Genomic DNA, 17,883 nt, shown 5'->3' on the forward strand with positions numbered 1-17,883 from the left:
CGGCCGCAGCTTTGCTTTGCCGCCCCCCCCCCCCCCCCCCGTTCCCGCTGTCTCTCATCTCTTGCTTCATTTGCAGATCATCGGCGTGCTGAGCAGTGAATACATCCCTGAGGGAACGCGCTTCGGTCCTCTCGTGGGGGACATCTACACCGAGGATGCAGTCCCGAAGGAGGCAAACCGGCAGTATTTCTGGAGGGTGAGTCGGCAGTTGACGCAATGACCATAGATATGCGGCAGGTCTGTCTGCCTACCTGTCTGTCTGGCGAGATGTTAACTACCGCGCCTGGTACGCAGGAGTGCGTGGGTTCGATCCCGCCCCTGATGCCTGCTGTATATTTGGATTTGCGTGTTTTTTTTCTCTCCCCACGGTCGCTTCGATTTTGGAATCAGTGTTGCGACACAGAGTATTTGGCTTTCTATCAATTTTCCACAGGGCGATAAGCCGCTTTGTTGGGCTATCATTTGTGGCCAGGTCGCTTCTGAAAAAGGGCTACACAACTCAGTGGGCCTTACCTGGTAAAATAAAAATCGTTTAAATAGTTTTGCAGTTAGCCTTCTTGCCTACCTGTCTATCTATCTATCTATGCATCATCGTAACAACGCGTCAGGGTAGCTGTTTAATTTGTGCCATCCGCATGCTCGTCGTACAGCCAGGGAAGAAAACCAGACTTCCCTCCCTGTGCATTTGACGATTGCGTTTGCGCCATACGCTCGTTCTGCGGCGGCACTTGGTGCGAGCCGTGCATGCATGTACGTCGACCAATCTTTCGCCGCCGTACGTAGCCAGCCGTGCTAATCGGAGGTGGCTCGGCCGTAACCAGAGATCTGATCGGCGCGACCCGCCGGCGCCGACTCTCCGCCGTGACCTCCGATGACCACGGTTGGCTACGTACAGCGGAGAGAGAAGTTCATAAGCGTACATGCGTGACGGGGGGGGGGGGGGGGGGGGCAATCGTCATAAGTCGGCCCCTTGAGCTATCTGCACGGCGATCGTGTCCGCCTCTGAGAATTATCATGTGACCGACAAGTTGGACCCCATGTTGCTCGATTGGCCGTCTCACTGATGGAAACCGGGACATGGACCCTGTTAGGTGGGGGGGGGGGGGTGGTTACATAACGCAACGATAAATCCCGTATCTGTTTGCGGAATGTTATCGGCACAACTTGCATTTGTTTCGTACACACTCTTGCTCGGCACGCGCCTAACTTTGTAGCCGTTCTATCTACAACCTCCCTCCTCTGAGGCATGCCAGTGAGATAAGCATTACAGCTTCGCTCCTTTATCCACTATACAGATGATTCGACAATTCAAGGAGTTACAATAAAAACCCAACCGAGATTAGAATACTTCCGCACGGTGTTTGCTTCACGTAAGTTCCGCCAGCATGCAGAGCGCTCAAAGCCCCTTCGCCGTGCTGGGGTTAGGGCCACTGAACAAAGAATGGTGGGCCCCACCTCCCTCGACTGGGAGAGACGTCGACACGGAGCATTCCATTGTTGTCGTGGGTGACAAATGACATGACAGCGGAGAGCTTGGAGAGGCGGTGCTTGACCTTGAGCCCACACGTGCCACTTGCGCGTCGTCGTCATCATCACAATCGTAATCGTCATCATCACTCTCATCGTCATCATCACTCTCATCGTCATCATCACTCTCATCGTCATCATCACTCTCATCGTCATCATCACTCTCATCGTCGTCATCACAATTCAGGGCCCGGCGATCTATTCATATTCTCCATCTCTTCTCGTCTCTTCGCCAATCCGAGTGAAGCTCCAACCACCTCCGTGTGTGTTGTCCAGGCACCTCGCTTCCCTGTCTCCCATGCGATCTCTTGCCCACAATTCTCAATTCCCTACCCCGTAAATGAAACACGTTTTTCAAGCCCTCTTGGCCCACACATATTTGCCTTGCTTATCGCCATAACCTTTATAAGTCATGACACTGGTGCGTTTACTAACGTTTGTTTGCATTGTCGATTATATGTTTGCTATTAAAACTATGAACTAAACTAGTTTTATTTTAAAAGGTAAGGCCCACTGAGCTATGTAGCTCTTTTTCAGAAGCGACCTGGCCACAAATGATAGCTCAACGAAGTGGCTTATCAAAGTGGAATTGTATAGCAGCCAACCACTCTGAACGCGTGATGTTGTTTCTAAATGTGGAGGGAAAAACCGGAGGACACGCACAAAAATCCACGTGACCACGGGGAGAACACGCAAACTTGAAATACACAGGCATCAGTGTCGGGATTGAACCCACCACCTCCTGTATACAATGCGAGGTCGTTAATTTTCTCTTCACGAGCATCTCAAGAACGTATCTCTCGCGACTAGCGAGGGAATGCTGTACCACGTCACCATATCGCATCTGCAGTGTACTGACTGAAATTAATACGAGGCCATACATTATTCATAATCTCAAAATTCAGTGGGGGGAGGCAGGGCATATTTGTGGGGGGTGGGGTGGACCCTGCTCAGGGAATTGCTCCGTTGCCTCTGGTGTTGAACTACTGCTGCTGCTAAAATATAGGAGTGGTGTTCATGAGTAATAGCTCATTGGAAAGGTCTATAATATTTCTATTATTAATATTAAAGAGACCGGTTTGTCCAGCTTCAAATGAACGATGAGGGCTAAAGTATGCTCAGGTATGCGTGCCAAAGGTTTTTAAGTTGTTGCTTTTGTTTTTTTGGCACCAATGAATCTCGGCACCGCAGTTAAACGTAAACAATCTGCTTGTCGTTCGTGGCTGCTTCTCCCACGGTTCGTGGCTGAGCAGCAGCAGCAGTAGCAGCAGCAGCAGCAGCGCTGGTATGTGCGTGCCAAGAACACGGCACTGTGGAGAGCAATCGACTTGACAACCTTACCCAAGTTTGTGCATTTTATTTGAATTCCCTTTTAGTGTTGCCTGTCAACTTTACTGTGGGGAAAGTCCCGCATTCACTGCAGCTTACCCACATGCACGCTAACACAAACCTGTAACGCGTGCTCACGCATCTACATATTGCTATCGGCTCGCGCAAGTAACGCATCTAACCAAGCTAAATTCCAGCCATTCTCAAGCCACCGATAGATGAAGGCGGCTTCTGTGACTACGCACGTCGCACTCGTCTGTGTGGGCTGGCGAAGTGAGAAAGGCGAGGACAAGAAAGCGGTTCTCACGTCGCTCGCCACTGATGTTAGCCCGTGGCCTGGGGGTCGAACTGAAGGTGGCCGGGTTCGTGGCGCGCTGCGCTGAGCCACCGTGCGCCACCGCTGAGCTTCATTCAACAAAGTTGCTTCCTGCTTCAGTGACGAATTGTGGGCAGCCCTCGTCTCCCGTGTACATCGCTGAGTGGTGGAAATTCCATATTCCTATGTTTGGAGTTGAGTCTATCCATTATCTAGATTGAAAACTCATTTCTTGAGAGCTGCTTTTTGCGTTTAGTTTGTTGTCCTTCCATTTGCACCTCCGATTATCCAGGGATGGCTACGTGGGGTGCAACCCAAGTTCAACAACACACGTACGTACAACCACTGTTAACTTCCAAGCAAAAGTGGTTTTCAAACCGCAGGCAGGATGTGAACTCGCAACCTTCTGACTTGACGAGCCGTTCGCTCCACCGCCGAGCCATCGAGCCGGTTATATTTCATTACTGTGCATTGCGCACGCATTGAATGTGGAGCGATATCATCAGAACGAGTTATAGTTGCACCCCAAGCAATGTGCACCCCGAGCGCCAAATGCATCCTTTTGCTCTTTTTCACGTTTGAGTTCTTGGGAGGAAGAAAATAAATAGCCGCAACGACCCGTCAGCAGAAGACAGCCTGTGTTTACGTGCACGGTGCAAACTCCACGACTTGACAATGTGAGCCCTCATGGTGTCTCACTCGCTGGGCAGGCGAATTCGTTGTTAAGTGTCTTGCGCAGAGATCTCAAACAACCGCAGGTTCAAGAGCCTCCGATTTGAACAATAAAAAAAAACTCGACACGTTCGACGGTAACGCTGGCAAAAAAAATATTTGTTGGGTGATATTTGGTGAGGAGGTGGTGGGCCGAGGGGGGGGGGGGTGGTGGGACGGGCGGTGGGGGTGGGGGGACGGGGGGCGGGACGGGGGAAGGGACGGTGGGGGGGGGCGATGGCCCTTCTTCATTTGAACAAACGGACATTCACATCATAATGGTCGTACAAAGCGAACGACATTATACTGTGCGAGAGCCGGCTGGCACATGAAGCCCAAGCCATCGCCATCTCACGCGCGTGGTCTTGCGACGCGGCAATCTATCTGGCTCCTGCTAATGAACCGATTTCATTTCTCCGTCTCTCACCCCTGGTGAGCGTCCCCTGGACGTAATTCCCCCGGGAATGCTCCGTCCTTTGGCTGTGGCTCCGTCGCTGGCCCGCACCACCGGCCCGTCATTCCACTTTCAGCAAAGTATCCTCTCCCAGATTGCTTCTTTTTTCTGAACGGTCAACGCGATGTCTCTATAAACCTGAATGCCCCGGGTAGGCGCGTTGCTTTACAAAGAGTAAACAGTTGATGACATGGGAGCGGCCGCACAGCGATTGTGTGGCGAAAGCGGCGCTGGATGGACACTCGTTCACCCAAAGTCATTCTCGACAGCGATAGGCGATCGCCTCATAAAATGTGTTGGTGACATTGTCACGATACCAACCAACCATTGACATTTTGTGGTACATTTTTTGTATTGCTCCAACCACGGGAAGGGGGGTGGGGGTGTACAACTTCCGCGACAGGCGAGTCGTGCATAGCGGGATAGGCGGCTCGGAGAGACAACCAACGCGGACGTGTAGGACCGAAGCGTTATGCGGTACGTGCGTCAGATCCACTTTCTTCGGGGAAGGTAAGGGGGGAAAGAGGGGGGTGCGGGAGTTGGTCTCATTTCAAGTTCAATCAATTCGCGAGGGGGGGCAGCCATTGGAAATGTAACGCCAGCGTACAATCAAGGGCTGGTGGAGACCCGCTCTCAAAGCGTCGCCTCGGTGACTTGCCCTTGCCCCGTCCGGCACGAGCACGTTCGAACCAGCGCAACTGCTACACTTTGCATCGCTACCGCCCTCTTCCCCGTATTCCACATTGCTTCGTCCTATTCGCTCGCCATCAAATTCTTAGCGAACCAACAGTCGGTAGGGACATTTCAAGAATGCGTCGTTCGGCAGGTACACGTCCAACAGTGGGAGTGAGCAGAGCACTGTAATTGATCAATAATATCATCACTCTTGTAAAGTACCCTTTTACTCTTACTCTTTGGTTCTTTCGGTAAAGTCACGTAGGTGACAATAATGATAAAATAAAATTAAAAAGTGAAAACAACTTTATTAAATCACGACGTTCCGGGTGCAACACAAGAGTATGGATCCTTGCAGTCACGTCTACTTCAAATCTAGAATTACTCTTTTACTCACCCATACTAAAAGCATCGATCCACCAGCATGTACATACACTCCGCTCATCCTCACTGCAGCGGCGGCTTTGGCGAGCCATCGACCAAAGGCGGTGGTCACCGCATCGCGTGGCGCTTTCAGATGCGCTGCTTCTGCAGCCGTCTGGAACGCTCTTCCTTCCCATATTAGGAAGTTACAGGGAGCTATGAACTTTTAAAATCTCTAGATTAAAAACGAATTTCTTTTAGAACTGTTCTTTTTTGCGTTTAGTTTTTCTTTCTCCCGCACCTATGATTCGCAACGGTTGGCTACGTCCGGTGCAGAATACGTTCAACATACTTGCATAAAGACAGCCGGATTTAAATTCCTGCCGACAGCTCTTGTTAACTTGGCCGAAAATATTTTGAGCGAATGTTGAGCTTATTCCACGGCAAAGCTTTTCACTTTTTACTTTACTTTGAGAGCGAATGAAATAAAGAGGCTAGCTTGGATTTTGTTTAGTATTTTTTAAACATTTTTTTTACACCACCGCTGTCTTTATCCCAGGCAGGAATGGAGGAACGGAATTGAGCGGCGTTATTTATTTATTTATTGCGCGAGTTGGGAGGGGGGGCGGGTACACTACACCCGTCTATAAATACACGCGTACCTGCCCACCCGCCCGTGACACCGCGCACCTGATCGCTGCCTTCTGGATTGATGCCACGGGCGTTTGAATCGTGCTTACATTGTTTGAAGAGTAAATTTTTTTTTAAACCCACAGCATTCTACCGTCCTGACTTCACTTTTTACACAGCCAAGAAACGGACGGAACAATGGGGAAAGTTTAAAAATACTCGGCGGAGGTGGGGGGGGGGGATCGAAAGTGGCCTTTCTCTTTAAGTCTCTTGTTCAACACAGAGATGCATGCGCTCCGCACATAGGTATATATACACGTGCACTCCTCGTGTTTATTGTCCACGGATTAGTCAGGATTTAGAAAGGGCTCTCTATACGAGCAAATATTTACGATGTGACATTTAACTTGCACGCTTCCCCGAATTATCTATTCATGTCCGCGATAAATCTTCAAAAAAACGGCATCTCTTTTTTGTTTTGTTATACAGATGACCTATTGCAGTTTATTGTAAAATCACGTGACAACACGTGACACCGATGCAAAGTGTAAATACTTGCGACTTCAATTTACTGCGAATTGAGCTGCTGCTGCTGCTTGCTTGCTTGCAAGTCACACCCCAAGTCTCCGGCAGTGTGCCAAAGTGAAACTGTTCCATAAAGGCGCCATTCACTTACAAACCTACAACGTATGAGATCTCTTTTACCAGTGGCAAAATATAATAGTAGGTTTTTACCCTTTTAACTGGTACAAAACTGACACCTTTATTCAAGGAATCATGTTTGCAATGACCACAACACAAGTAGTCAAAAAAGCAAACAAAAAGAAGCAACTCTGATAAGGATTGGCCCACTCGGGTGTGGGCCAATCAACTTCAAGGACAGTGCATATTATCATCCTTATCAGAGTTGCTTCTTTTTGTTTGCTTTTTTGACTACTTGTGTTGTGGTCATTGCAAACATGATTCCTTGAATAAAGGTGTCAGTTTTGTACCAGTTAAAAGGGTAAAAACCTACTATTAAACCTACAACGGACAAGAACATCCCTGCGATACTCAACTCAAAAGTAGGTAGGCGATCGTGCATCACTGGCACAACAAAGTTTGTAAAGTTATCTGCAGATGAAGTCTCATCACCAGGCCTTCCCATGGTAAACACAAATGGGCAAGACTGACTCAAGGTGGTGCTTGGAATTCAAGCAATGGCTGGGCTGGTGATCCCAACCCTGACGCCTGCTCCATGTTTGCAGTTTGCGTGTCTCTCTCTCATCATCATCATCATCACGGTGGCTATGAGATGTTAACTACCTCGCCTGGTACACAGGAGGTCGTGGGTTAGATCCAAACCCTGACGCCTGCTGTATATTTGGAATTTGCGTGTCTCTCTCTCTCCCGGTGGTCAAGTGGATTTTTTTTTGTGCTGGTCATCCGGTTTTCTCTCCCACATTTTAGAAGTAACGTGTGTTCAGGGTATTTGGCTGCTATATACATTTCCACACGATGACAAGCCCACTTCCTTGAGCTATCATTTGCGATAGCCACGTCGCTTCTGGGCCTTAGGTGGTAAAGTAAAACAAAAGTCGCAAAAACCTAGGCAGCATGGTCGCAGAGTAAATGCAGTCGACTTGGGTTCTTGAAGGACCGGGTCTGCATGGCTCACGGTGACGCTGACCGCACTTTGTGCGTTTAACGTTTCTTTGTGCTCGACAAGGGGGGACGTTGAGATGCCGTGTTAATGAAATGTTAAGTTACGCACGTGAAGCCCCTTGTCAATCGATCCTTTGCACACCAGTCGTGGGGGGGGGGGGGGGGGGGGGGTTTAACTGTACTTCCTGTAATAGCCCTACTTCGCCATTAGATTGGATTGGTGAAGGGATGGAAAGTGGCCGTGTGGGTGTGTTGGCAATGGATAACATCGGTGACGCGTGTTATCTGAACCAGTAGTAAGAAAATGAGTTCCTGCTCCAATCTTTATCTAGACTGGATGAGGAATCCGATGAGATTGTGGTCATCTCGTGTTGAGAGCCAGTGGGGGGGGGGAGGGGGGTGCAAGTCTTTCCATAAGACAACCGCCGCTGTTACATTCCCCAAACAATGTGGTACTTTACGTTAACGACCTTGAATTGGAAGTTTGATGGGCCGAGTTAACCCCCAAGCCAGGGTTTGAACCTGCACCCTTGTGATTGCGAGCCGCTGGCTCAAGCCACCGAGCTGCCCCGATCGGACAACCAGTAGCGCGGGGAGCTCCCACAACCACCGATCGATGCTTACCACCACAACATCACGTAGCGCTACCACGACGCCGCAATACATTTTGTACGCGTTATTTGCTTCGGCGTGGTCAACTGAACTTTTACGGCAAGAGATGCCTATTAAATGCGAGTTCGTCGTGCGCCCAAAATATTTCGAAGAACCTGTTCTTTGAGGATATGAAAAGAGCAAATAGCCCTTTCAGAGGTTTGATTTCCAGTGACAAAAGCTCCATTGTGCTGGGGGCATTTCACAAAATGAAACCTCTTCTATCCCTCGCTATGCATGGAACTTAAGCTGTCTGAATGGAACTTGGGGTATGCGTGTCTGTGTGTGTGTGTGGAGGCTTTACTGGTAAATGTCGTAGGCCTTATCAAGACACGATCGTCAATGGTGTAGCCTTAAAAGAGAAAACCGAATGTATAAATAGTCAGCGTTAGTCGGGGCAAGTGCACTGCGTGATGTGAAATGGGGCGCTGCTACGTCCACAGAAGTGGAATATACCGCAGCAGGAGTGAAACACAAATTAACGATGAATATCCGCACAATCTCGCCACAACGTGACCACCAGCCCGCGCTGACCAGCGCGTAGAAGTATGGTCGAGAGGGCCCCATAACTGACAACATGAGCGGGGGGGGCGTGATTCAGCACGGGGATCGACAAAGGACTGACCACGTTCAGTTCTATCACTTGGACGTTCTGACATATTCTTTATAAATGGAGTAGCTTCCGACGATAAGACGGGTTACTGGAAGCAGAAACAACTGCACCGTCCTCCTTGAGTCACAAACTCCCCTGCTTCTTCATAAATCCACTGCTGGATGAGGGCTTGGCCATGCCGTGTCGGTCAGAAGGTTTTTTTTTGCCATACTTCACCAAGCTGGTCAGTGCGGATCAGGTGAGAGAGAGGGCGTCCCAGGCTCGTGCACACAATCGCTCGCCCGCTCACCTCAGCTGTAGCCGCGAATCAGAACTCCGGTCAACGGGTTCGTAGCACGCGGTGAGTTTGCGACTCCACTGGTTCGTGGTTTTAGTGACATAAATAAAATCACATTTCCTTTAATTTGAGAGGAAAGCTTTTTTATTGAAAACATTTGAATAGTTTATCTGGTCTGATACTGGTGAGACTAGGCCCTAAAGAGGCTGTCGCTGGTGTAGGCCAATCAGTTGCAAAGGCAATGCATGTAATATTATCAGAGCGTGTTTGCTTGTTTTGCATGTTCACCACAAGTACGTGTGGTTAATGCAGACTTGATTCCTTGCGAAAGTTTCTATTTGGTGTTTGAACATCTTCAACACCTCCTGTGTTATTGCCAGAAAGGGTAAACCCTATTTTTATTTTTCATAATTTGAAACTGACAAAAAGAGGTCCCATGGTGTAGCTTTATAAATTCGAATTTATATACATATTAATTGTGCACTAAGGTAAAATTGTATCATATCATTATCACATCCAAATCATCATTTTCAGCCATTTTCTATCCGCTGTTGGATGAGGGCCCCGATGTACTGTGTGCCAGCGTCGCACCTGGTACCCATGAATCCGCAGTCTTGAACGTAGGAGTGAGGTTTGCGCAAAGCTGTTGTGTAGTCGTGGGGTAACTTGGGAAAGGGATTATGATTGTGCCACGAATGAAAGACATCGTGAAAATAATGTAGTGAAGTCACGTAGGTAGAAAAATAATGGATCACGACATTTCGATCGCAACACAAGCCACAGCAAGAAAAAAACTGCTGAACTAGGCTTTTTTTTGTTTTCCGATAATATAAAGATGGATGATTACGCCCCGAGTTTGTAGTGACTTTACCGAAATAACCAAAGAGTATGGATTCCTGCAGTCACGAAAGCTTCAAATCAAGATTGTATTGTATCTATTAATTGTTATCGCATTTAACCCCAAGAATAGTTTCTGGAAATGTAAATCAGGTACTGTATGTGCGGTATTTTTGTAATATATTAACACATTAACGCAATATAAATTATTTAAAGTCAAGGGTAATTTCTGCCATGTAAAACATATATGTTAATTATGCTCAATTATTTAATAGCTTATCATAGAAAACAAAGGTGAGAATATTAATACGTTAAAATCTACACCGCCATGTAAGGTTTTAAAGCCATTTACTACAAACTCGGGGTGTAATCATCCATCTTTATATTATCGGAAAGGACCTTGCATGACTAGGTTTGTGAGGTTGTGAAATCGATTCAAGACTGTGAAGTCTTTGACGTTGTAAAAGTTTCATTATCTTTACCATCAACACAGCACGCAAACATGTTTCGGACCGTACTTTGCCAACCGCGCTAATCGGAGGTGCGGGGTAAGGACACCAAACTAAACCCAAAAAGCAGTTCTAAAGAAATGTGTTTTTCTATTCATATTTTAAAGTTGCATGGCTCCAGTGGATCCCTAATATCGGAAAGAAGATCGTTCCAGGCAGCCACAGAAGCGCATCTCAAAGCGCGCGATGCAGTGACCGTCTTTGTTCGATGGTTAGCCAAAAGCCGCTGCGAGGATGCCCGGAGCTCGCGTGATGATTTATGCTCCTTGACAATATTAGCAAGGTATTGTGGTTCATTAGTTCGGCAACAGGATGCCAATGCAGCTTGGCGAGCACTGGACGGACAGTACCCGTCACGACACGTGCCAAAGAATTGTGTACACGTTGCAGCTTGGTCATGTTCTTCGCCAGACGTCCTGCAGAGTGGTGAGTTGTAATAATCGGAGACTTGTCGATACTGTGCGACACGCCGCCGTGTTTGCTACGTCACGACACAATAGTGTTGGAATGTTTCGCTTCTAGGCCAAAGAAAACCGACCAAAAGCTTTCCGTCTCAAACAGCTCAAGGGGATCTCGTTTTCATTAACACATTAATGTATACGGCAACAATATTAAAATGCAAATAAACATAATAATGAGAGTTGCATTTTTAACCCCACCCCCTCCACTTTAATCTCTCATCTTTACATGATCAGCATTTCCCTTCTCTTATCTCCCTCAATCTGTGTTTTTTCCGTATACATATCTCTTATCTCACTACAGCTGTATTTCTCGTTTGCAACTCATTTCACTGAGCTAAATAGGTATGTTTTCAGAAGCGACCTGGCTATCTCAAATGATAGCTCATCGAAGTGGCTTGTCATCATCGCGTGGGCCATGTACAGCAGTTGCCAAACACTCCAAACGCGCACCACTTCTGTTTCCGGGCCCCCAATGAGCCTGCGCCACCGCCACGGTGGACGTGCTCCATCCCCAAAGAGCACGGCCCACGAATCGCCCTGGCCCCAGAATGCAGCCCCCCTCAGTCGTCTTGTCCTCTCGCAGGCAGCTAAAGCCGCCCCCCACCGCCGCCGCCGCTGCCGCCATAGCTTCGCTTGCGCCGCTGCTGGCGCGTTACGTCGGTGCCGGCGCAGAGATTCCGTCGCGTGCTTCTGCCGTTCGCCTAAAGATGCGGGGGGAGGAGGGAGGGGCGGTCGCGTTGCCCGCCCGCACTCCAGCCGTGGCTACGAGCGCAGGGCACGAGGGAGGATCGGCGGCTGCCGCTCGGGTTGTCAATTCACTCAATCGCTCCGCCCCGCGCGGTGGAAATTGTGTGCGGAGGCGCGTGCCGCCGAGATGAACTTCGATGTGGCCTTCGAGTCTCCCGCGTTGTGCGCTCGAAGTTACGACTCCTTTTGTGCCAGAGTCATTCGCCCCGGTGGCCTCGCAAACTTTATTCGTTTCACGGTTCCGCGAAAACATTTCTTCGCGTGCAAAAAATGCAGGCCGCGTCGCGGTTTGCTCGGCGCACGCACCACACACACGTCACGTGCGGTCGCTTTGACAATCCGCTGCTGGATGAGGAGGGCTTGCCTACAAGCGTGCCGGTCATGGGGGGGGGTTGTTTGACCATACTTGGCCATGCTGGTGAGTGCGGGTTGGTGAAGGGGGGCGGGGGGTGCTCTCCGCAGACTTGTTCAAAGATCGCTCGCCGCTGACGTTCGACTTAGCCGGGAATCGAACTTGGGTCACTGGGCTCAGAGTCCAGTGTGCTCAGAATTTTTTTCTTTATTATGAGAATCTTCATTTAGACTGGAGGAATCCGATGAGCTATGAAGCTCCTTTTGAAGGATGTCCATTAGTGCTAACCAGTGCGCACACAAACACATATACATGTACAGGCCGCTGCTAATCCACTGCTGGATAAGCGTCTATCAATGCCACATGAGTCGTGGGGGAGTTCGTTGACAAAACATGGTAAGTGCCGCTTGTTGAATGCAGGGAGCATGGACACAGGGTCATAGAAAGTAGAGTACAACACTGTTGCACTTTCCTATGCTGACCCTCATGTAGCCCAGTCCTCGTTCATGTGGGGTCAGAGTCGCATCTTGATGACATGTGACAACACGCTACCCTGGGCAGTGTGCCACACTTGCCGGTGACCACACTGTGAGCACCTTTGTATCATTTGCTATTGAACACGAGAACACAAACACTAATGTCAGAATCGGAATGTTTATTTATACTGGAGGAATCTGATGAGCTATAAAGTTATGTTTTTTTACAGATGTCCAGTAGGGGCACGGGGTAAGAATGTTACAACAACAAACAGCACAAACACACGATCTGAGTACAAAGTACAAGAAAGGTAAACAAATCACCCAAACACACACAAATACGTACTCTGGTTCTTTCCGTAAAGTCACGTAGGTAGAAAAAAGAATAGATCACGACGTTTCAATCGCAACGATTGCTTGTGTTGCGATCGAAACGTCGTGATCTATTATTTTTTCTACCTACGTGACTTTACCGAAATAACCAAAGAGTATGGATTCCTGCAGTCACGAAAGCTTCAAATCAAGACGCACAAATGCAACAACTAAACCATCCTACCAGGAAAAGCCCACTGATCTATTAACTTGTTTTTCAGAAGCGACCTGGCCACAAATGAAAGCTCGATAAAGTGGCACGATCATTTGGATAATTTATAGCTCCAAAATAATCTAAATAGTCTCAATCTAGGTGAGATGTTATCTCCCTTCGCCTGCTACGCAGCGGGAGATCGTGAATCGCGACCCTGATGAGGGCGCTTCTTGTATATTTGGATTCCGCGTGTTCTCTCTCTCTCTGTCCCTCTCCCCGTGACGATCTCGTGGATTTTTTCCCGGGGATCCTCCAATGCCGCCACCATCCCCATTTAGAAACAACATCGCGCGTTCGGATTACTTGCAGGCTGCTGTCAATTGCCACGCATAATCATGACGATTGATGAGCTATCTTATTTTGTGTTTGTTTTACATGTACTGAGAACACTGTATAGTACATAAGTTACGTGCGATAAACACACGTACTTATGTCGAACATGCAAGTGACGAGCAGAACCCGTCATCACAACATCATCACAACATCTACAACTATTTTAGGCCGGAAAACCATGAGTTTTGCACAACATGCAAAAAAAACGAGTCCAGCAAAGCATACAAGGCCCCCCCCCCCTCTTTGTGCACTATGCAAAAAATCGTAGCAGCTGTTCCTGAAGGGCAGCATTGCGTTTCGCTTATCGTAGGCCTCCATCGAAAAGATTTGAACAGACAGGGCAGCCGTGATGCGGCAAGCAGACCGGCTTCGTCGTTATTGAGACTCGTCGGCACTGCGTTATCGACGCCCAAATGCCCGCTGCTGCAAAGTCGTCTGCCTCTGGCAACCGTATTACAGGGTGCTTCAAAAAAATGTTAACGCTCATATGGGACTATCGTTTTTAATGGAAAAAGAACGGCTAATACAGTGTAACATGATAACGAATCTATGTTAATAGCTCCAAAAAGTCAAGGTCTCCACTTGTTCGCCATCATCGTCAACACGTTGCCTGGAATCTTGTCCAGGTGGTCTCCAGAGCCCAGAGGCTCATTGCTTGTAGGTATTGTTGCAAATTCTCAGAAGTGTCAACATTTCTTTGAAGCATCCTGCATATAAATATGTATGGCCAAGGCCCTCTCACTTCTCCTCGAATGGGGACCGTGCATACAGGTGTTGATTGCTTTTTTGCTTGCATCGAATGTCGTTGACGATCGCAACTTGCCAGCACTGTTCATCAGTTAGCAGAACCAGGACTGTCACTCTCCCTACGGAGTGCGACAAGCCAGGGTTTAGATTTCATTTTTACAGTGTGCATGGCAATCTGCCTCCTCGGATTCTTAAATCGTGATTACCAAGTCAAAGATGATAATGCGAGTGTGTGTGTGGCCACGCCTTGTTGATTTATCAGCTTAGGGCTGGTTTTTATTATCGATGCCAGTCAAACACACCCAGACACCCGGAGGGCTTTGCTCATGCGTGGGCATAACTGCATTTCTGTGCTTGCATTGAAGGGCAAAGCACTCAGAGGTGACTGGCAAACAGGTGAAAGCCTAATTATGGCAGTTTTGAGAAACCAAAAAGAAGAAAATCTGGATTTTTCAACCCTGTTGTCCTTAACTCCTTAACTTTAAACGTGAGGTAATGTCTAAGTATCTTCCTTTCAAGTGAGGCACTGAATGAGACCACTTTTGAAAAATTGCACGTCTTGTGTGTGTGTGTAGAACCATGTGAGAGTGAGTGTGTGTGTGTGTCCGTGTGTAGCTGCGCGTGTGTCCGTACGTGTGTGTCCGTACGTGTGTGTGTGTAGAGCCATGTGAGAGTGAGTGTGTGTGTGTCCGTGTGTAGCTGCGTGTGTGTCCGTACGTGTGTGTGTGTGTGTAGAGCCATGTGAGAGTGAGTGTGTGTGTGTGTCCGTGTGTAGCTGCGTGTGTGTCCGTACGTGTGTGTGTGTGTGTAGAGCCATGTGAGAGTGAGTGTGTGTGTGTCCGTGTGTAGCTGCGCGTGTGTCCGTACATGTGTGTGTGTAGAGCCATGTGAGAGTGAGTGTGTGTGTGTCCGTGTGTAGCTGCGCGTGTGTCCGTACGTGTGTGTGTGTGTGAAGCTGCGCGTGTGTGTCTGTCCTTGTAAAGGAGCTGTGGTGCAGCGGTTAGCGCGCTGCGCTACAAACCCGGCCAACCCGAATTCGTTCCCGCTCACGGACAACACCAGTGACGATTACCTCAACCGGTCCTGGGCCTCCCCTAGGTCGACCCGGTGCAGTGTATAAACATCGCCACTGGAGAGACAAAGGCGGTCGGGCCTGATGCTGGCCACTCACCCCCTCGTGTGCCGTGCCGGCCTTCATAGGTGCCCGCAATAAGCACTTGCCCCAACAGTCTGCTAAGGCTACACGGGTTTTCTTGTCCGTGTGTACTGGTTGCGGAGCGTATCGCAGTGGTCAGTGAGCGCAGCGTGAACTACAGACCCAGTTTTCCAGGTTTAACTCCTAGCTATGCGCAGCAAGGGGGGGCGTGCGGGTGGGGTGGTGCATGTGGTGCTGGGCGTGAAACATCTCCAGGTCAACTCGGCCTGAAATGAGTGCCTGACACAATGTGGGCCCACACCAGTTCAGAATGCACGAGGTCTGTTGCGGCTGATCCGGCGCCGGCCACGCCGCCTTGCTCATGGCCATGCCAGCCGAAAGTGGCCCTCGCTAACAGCGCTTGCCTGACAAGTCCAGAACGCCGGGCAGGGGATCTTCATCTCTGCAAAAAAATGTTTTAGTGCGTAGGCGGTTGTGTGTGGGACTGACTTTGGATAAAAGGCAGCGATCTAACCGCCTTAACACGATACTGAAGAGTGAGTGACACGCGCTCTGCGTGTCTCCACCAGATCCCTCGCCACCATCGTCACTCACACGCCGCTTGAAATTGGTTCTGCGAGCTTTTGACTGTGCAGAGTCGCACAGCGTGGCCGGCCTGAGTGCAAGACGTGTCCGTCCATGCGTGCGTGCGTCTTCCCATCTGTCTGTCCACCAGATCCCTCGCCATGATTCTTTAGCTCAGTCCTACGATCCTCGGGCCTGCACAACGTTACAAAGTGTGGCCGGTGCGAGTGCATGACGCGTCCGTGCGTCCGTCCGTGCATGCGTCTACCCATCTGTCTGTCCGTCCAACAGATCTCTCATCACCGCCATCGTCATTAACGAGACGCTGTAGCTCGGTCCTACGATCCTCGTGCCCGCGCAAAGTCGCGCGGCGTGGCCGGTGCGAGTGCATGACCGTGCGTCCGTTTGCGTCCGCCAGATCTACCGGCACGGGGAGCTGCAGCACTTTGTGGACGGCTGGGACGTGAGCCGCAGCAACTGGATGCGCTTCGTGAACCCGGCGCGGTCGCGGCGCGAGCAGAACCTGGTGGCGTGCCAGCACGGCGACGACGTCTTCTTTTACACGCTGCGCGGGGTCTCCCCCGGGCGCGAGCTGCTCGTGTGGTACTCGCCCGAGTACACGCGGCGCATGGGCCAGGCACACCACCGGCTGCAAGGTGAGCGCGCGTGGTGAGCGCGCGTGGGTGAGCGACGTCGTGTTTGCACCGCGGTGGGCGTCGGTGAGCGCCGCTTGGTCGATGTGGCGAGTGGTGTAGTGAGTGATGCGGTGAGCGGTAGTTGCACTGAACTTTCATAGCACAGGCTCGCCGGCTGCAGGGTTAACAGCCCCGGTGAGGATTCGTGATGCGAAAATATGCAGTGAAGAAGAGCTTCTCTTGAGCCCGTGTAGTGGTGAAGCAGAATATCGTTCCTTCGCAGCTGGCGATCAAAGCTGCGTCCTAGTCGTTATTTTAGTGCCGATTTGAGGCGTTTTCAACAGACGAGAACATTCAGGTCCTCGCTTCGACACTCGCTCTCGGAAAGAAATGCTGGGTCACAGCCTAACGTGGTTCAGTACTTGTGTGCACTCTTAAATAAGTGCAGTGATAGTCATACCACGAGGACAAAATTCCATTTACAAAAAAACCAAGTCCACATGCACCAGTTGTCCATATTGCGCAAGCGTTACACGTGTGTCTAACAATGGATAGTTTGTATTCCAAATAGAAGGAAATAAGGAAACGCTGCGCAAAATATGAAATGGGTGACCAGAGATATGCTTGTGGGCCCTCTTATAGCAAAACACGTATTTCCACACCTGCACATTAACAGAGTCAACTCTTCTTAGCTTTGCATTGGCATTTCACCTTCCTGGTTAGGACTGCCTTCTGAAGAGATCCTAATCTCAATTGAGCCTTCCAGAGACACAAAGCATCGTTCATATGAGCATTCACAGGAGCGTGTATGCATCAAACGCACAAGACAAAGATCCCCCGTATAGCCTGTACATCGTTTGTTCGGGCAAGTGCTGCTAGTGAGCACCTAATGAAGGTCAGCACTGTACACGAGGGGTGGGTGGCCAGAACCACACCCGCCCCCCTTTGTCTCCCCATCGGTGAGATTTACACACTGCACCAGGTACTCATTTGAGGCCGAGTCGACCTAGAGGAGGCCCAGGACCGGTTCTGATAATTGTCACTGGTGTTGGCTGTGAGCGGGAGTCGAACTCGGGCCGGCAGGTTCATAGCGCAGCGTAGCGCTAACCACTAACCGCCACACACGGACAAACACATGTACACACGTACACACACACCTACATAAGGGTTAGTACAAAAAAAGTCCACATTAAGCTAATGTTAAGTGTCTTGTCAAACTTTAGATGATCGATAATGCGTCGACACTTTGTACATTCCCAGAGGGAAGAGACCAAGGGGAAAACCCAAGGG

At 49.5% G+C, this 17,883-nt stretch overlaps 1 protein-coding gene across 2 annotated transcripts in view; it reads left to right on the plus strand.

The window, feature by feature from the left end:
* Positions 1-17,883, plus strand: part of LOC133354631 (PR domain zinc finger protein 1-like) — a 121,329-nt gene that overhangs the window by 93,718 nt on the left and 9,728 nt on the right. For both annotated transcript variants that reach the window (XM_061571660.1, XM_061571652.1), the window contains exons 3-4: positions 77-196; positions 16,377-16,614. In XM_061571660.1, the coding sequence (XP_061427644.1) occupies positions 77-196; positions 16,377-16,614 (358 nt within the window). The remainder of the gene's footprint in view (positions 1-76; positions 197-16,376; positions 16,615-17,883) is intronic.

This window comes from Lethenteron reissneri, chromosome 6 (assembly GCF_015708825.2).
Source record: "Lethenteron reissneri isolate LAM-NWPU_2019-01 chromosome 6, ASM1570882v1, whole genome shotgun sequence".
Lineage (NCBI taxonomy): Eukaryota > Metazoa > Chordata > Hyperoartia > Petromyzontiformes > Petromyzontidae > Lethenteron > Lethenteron reissneri.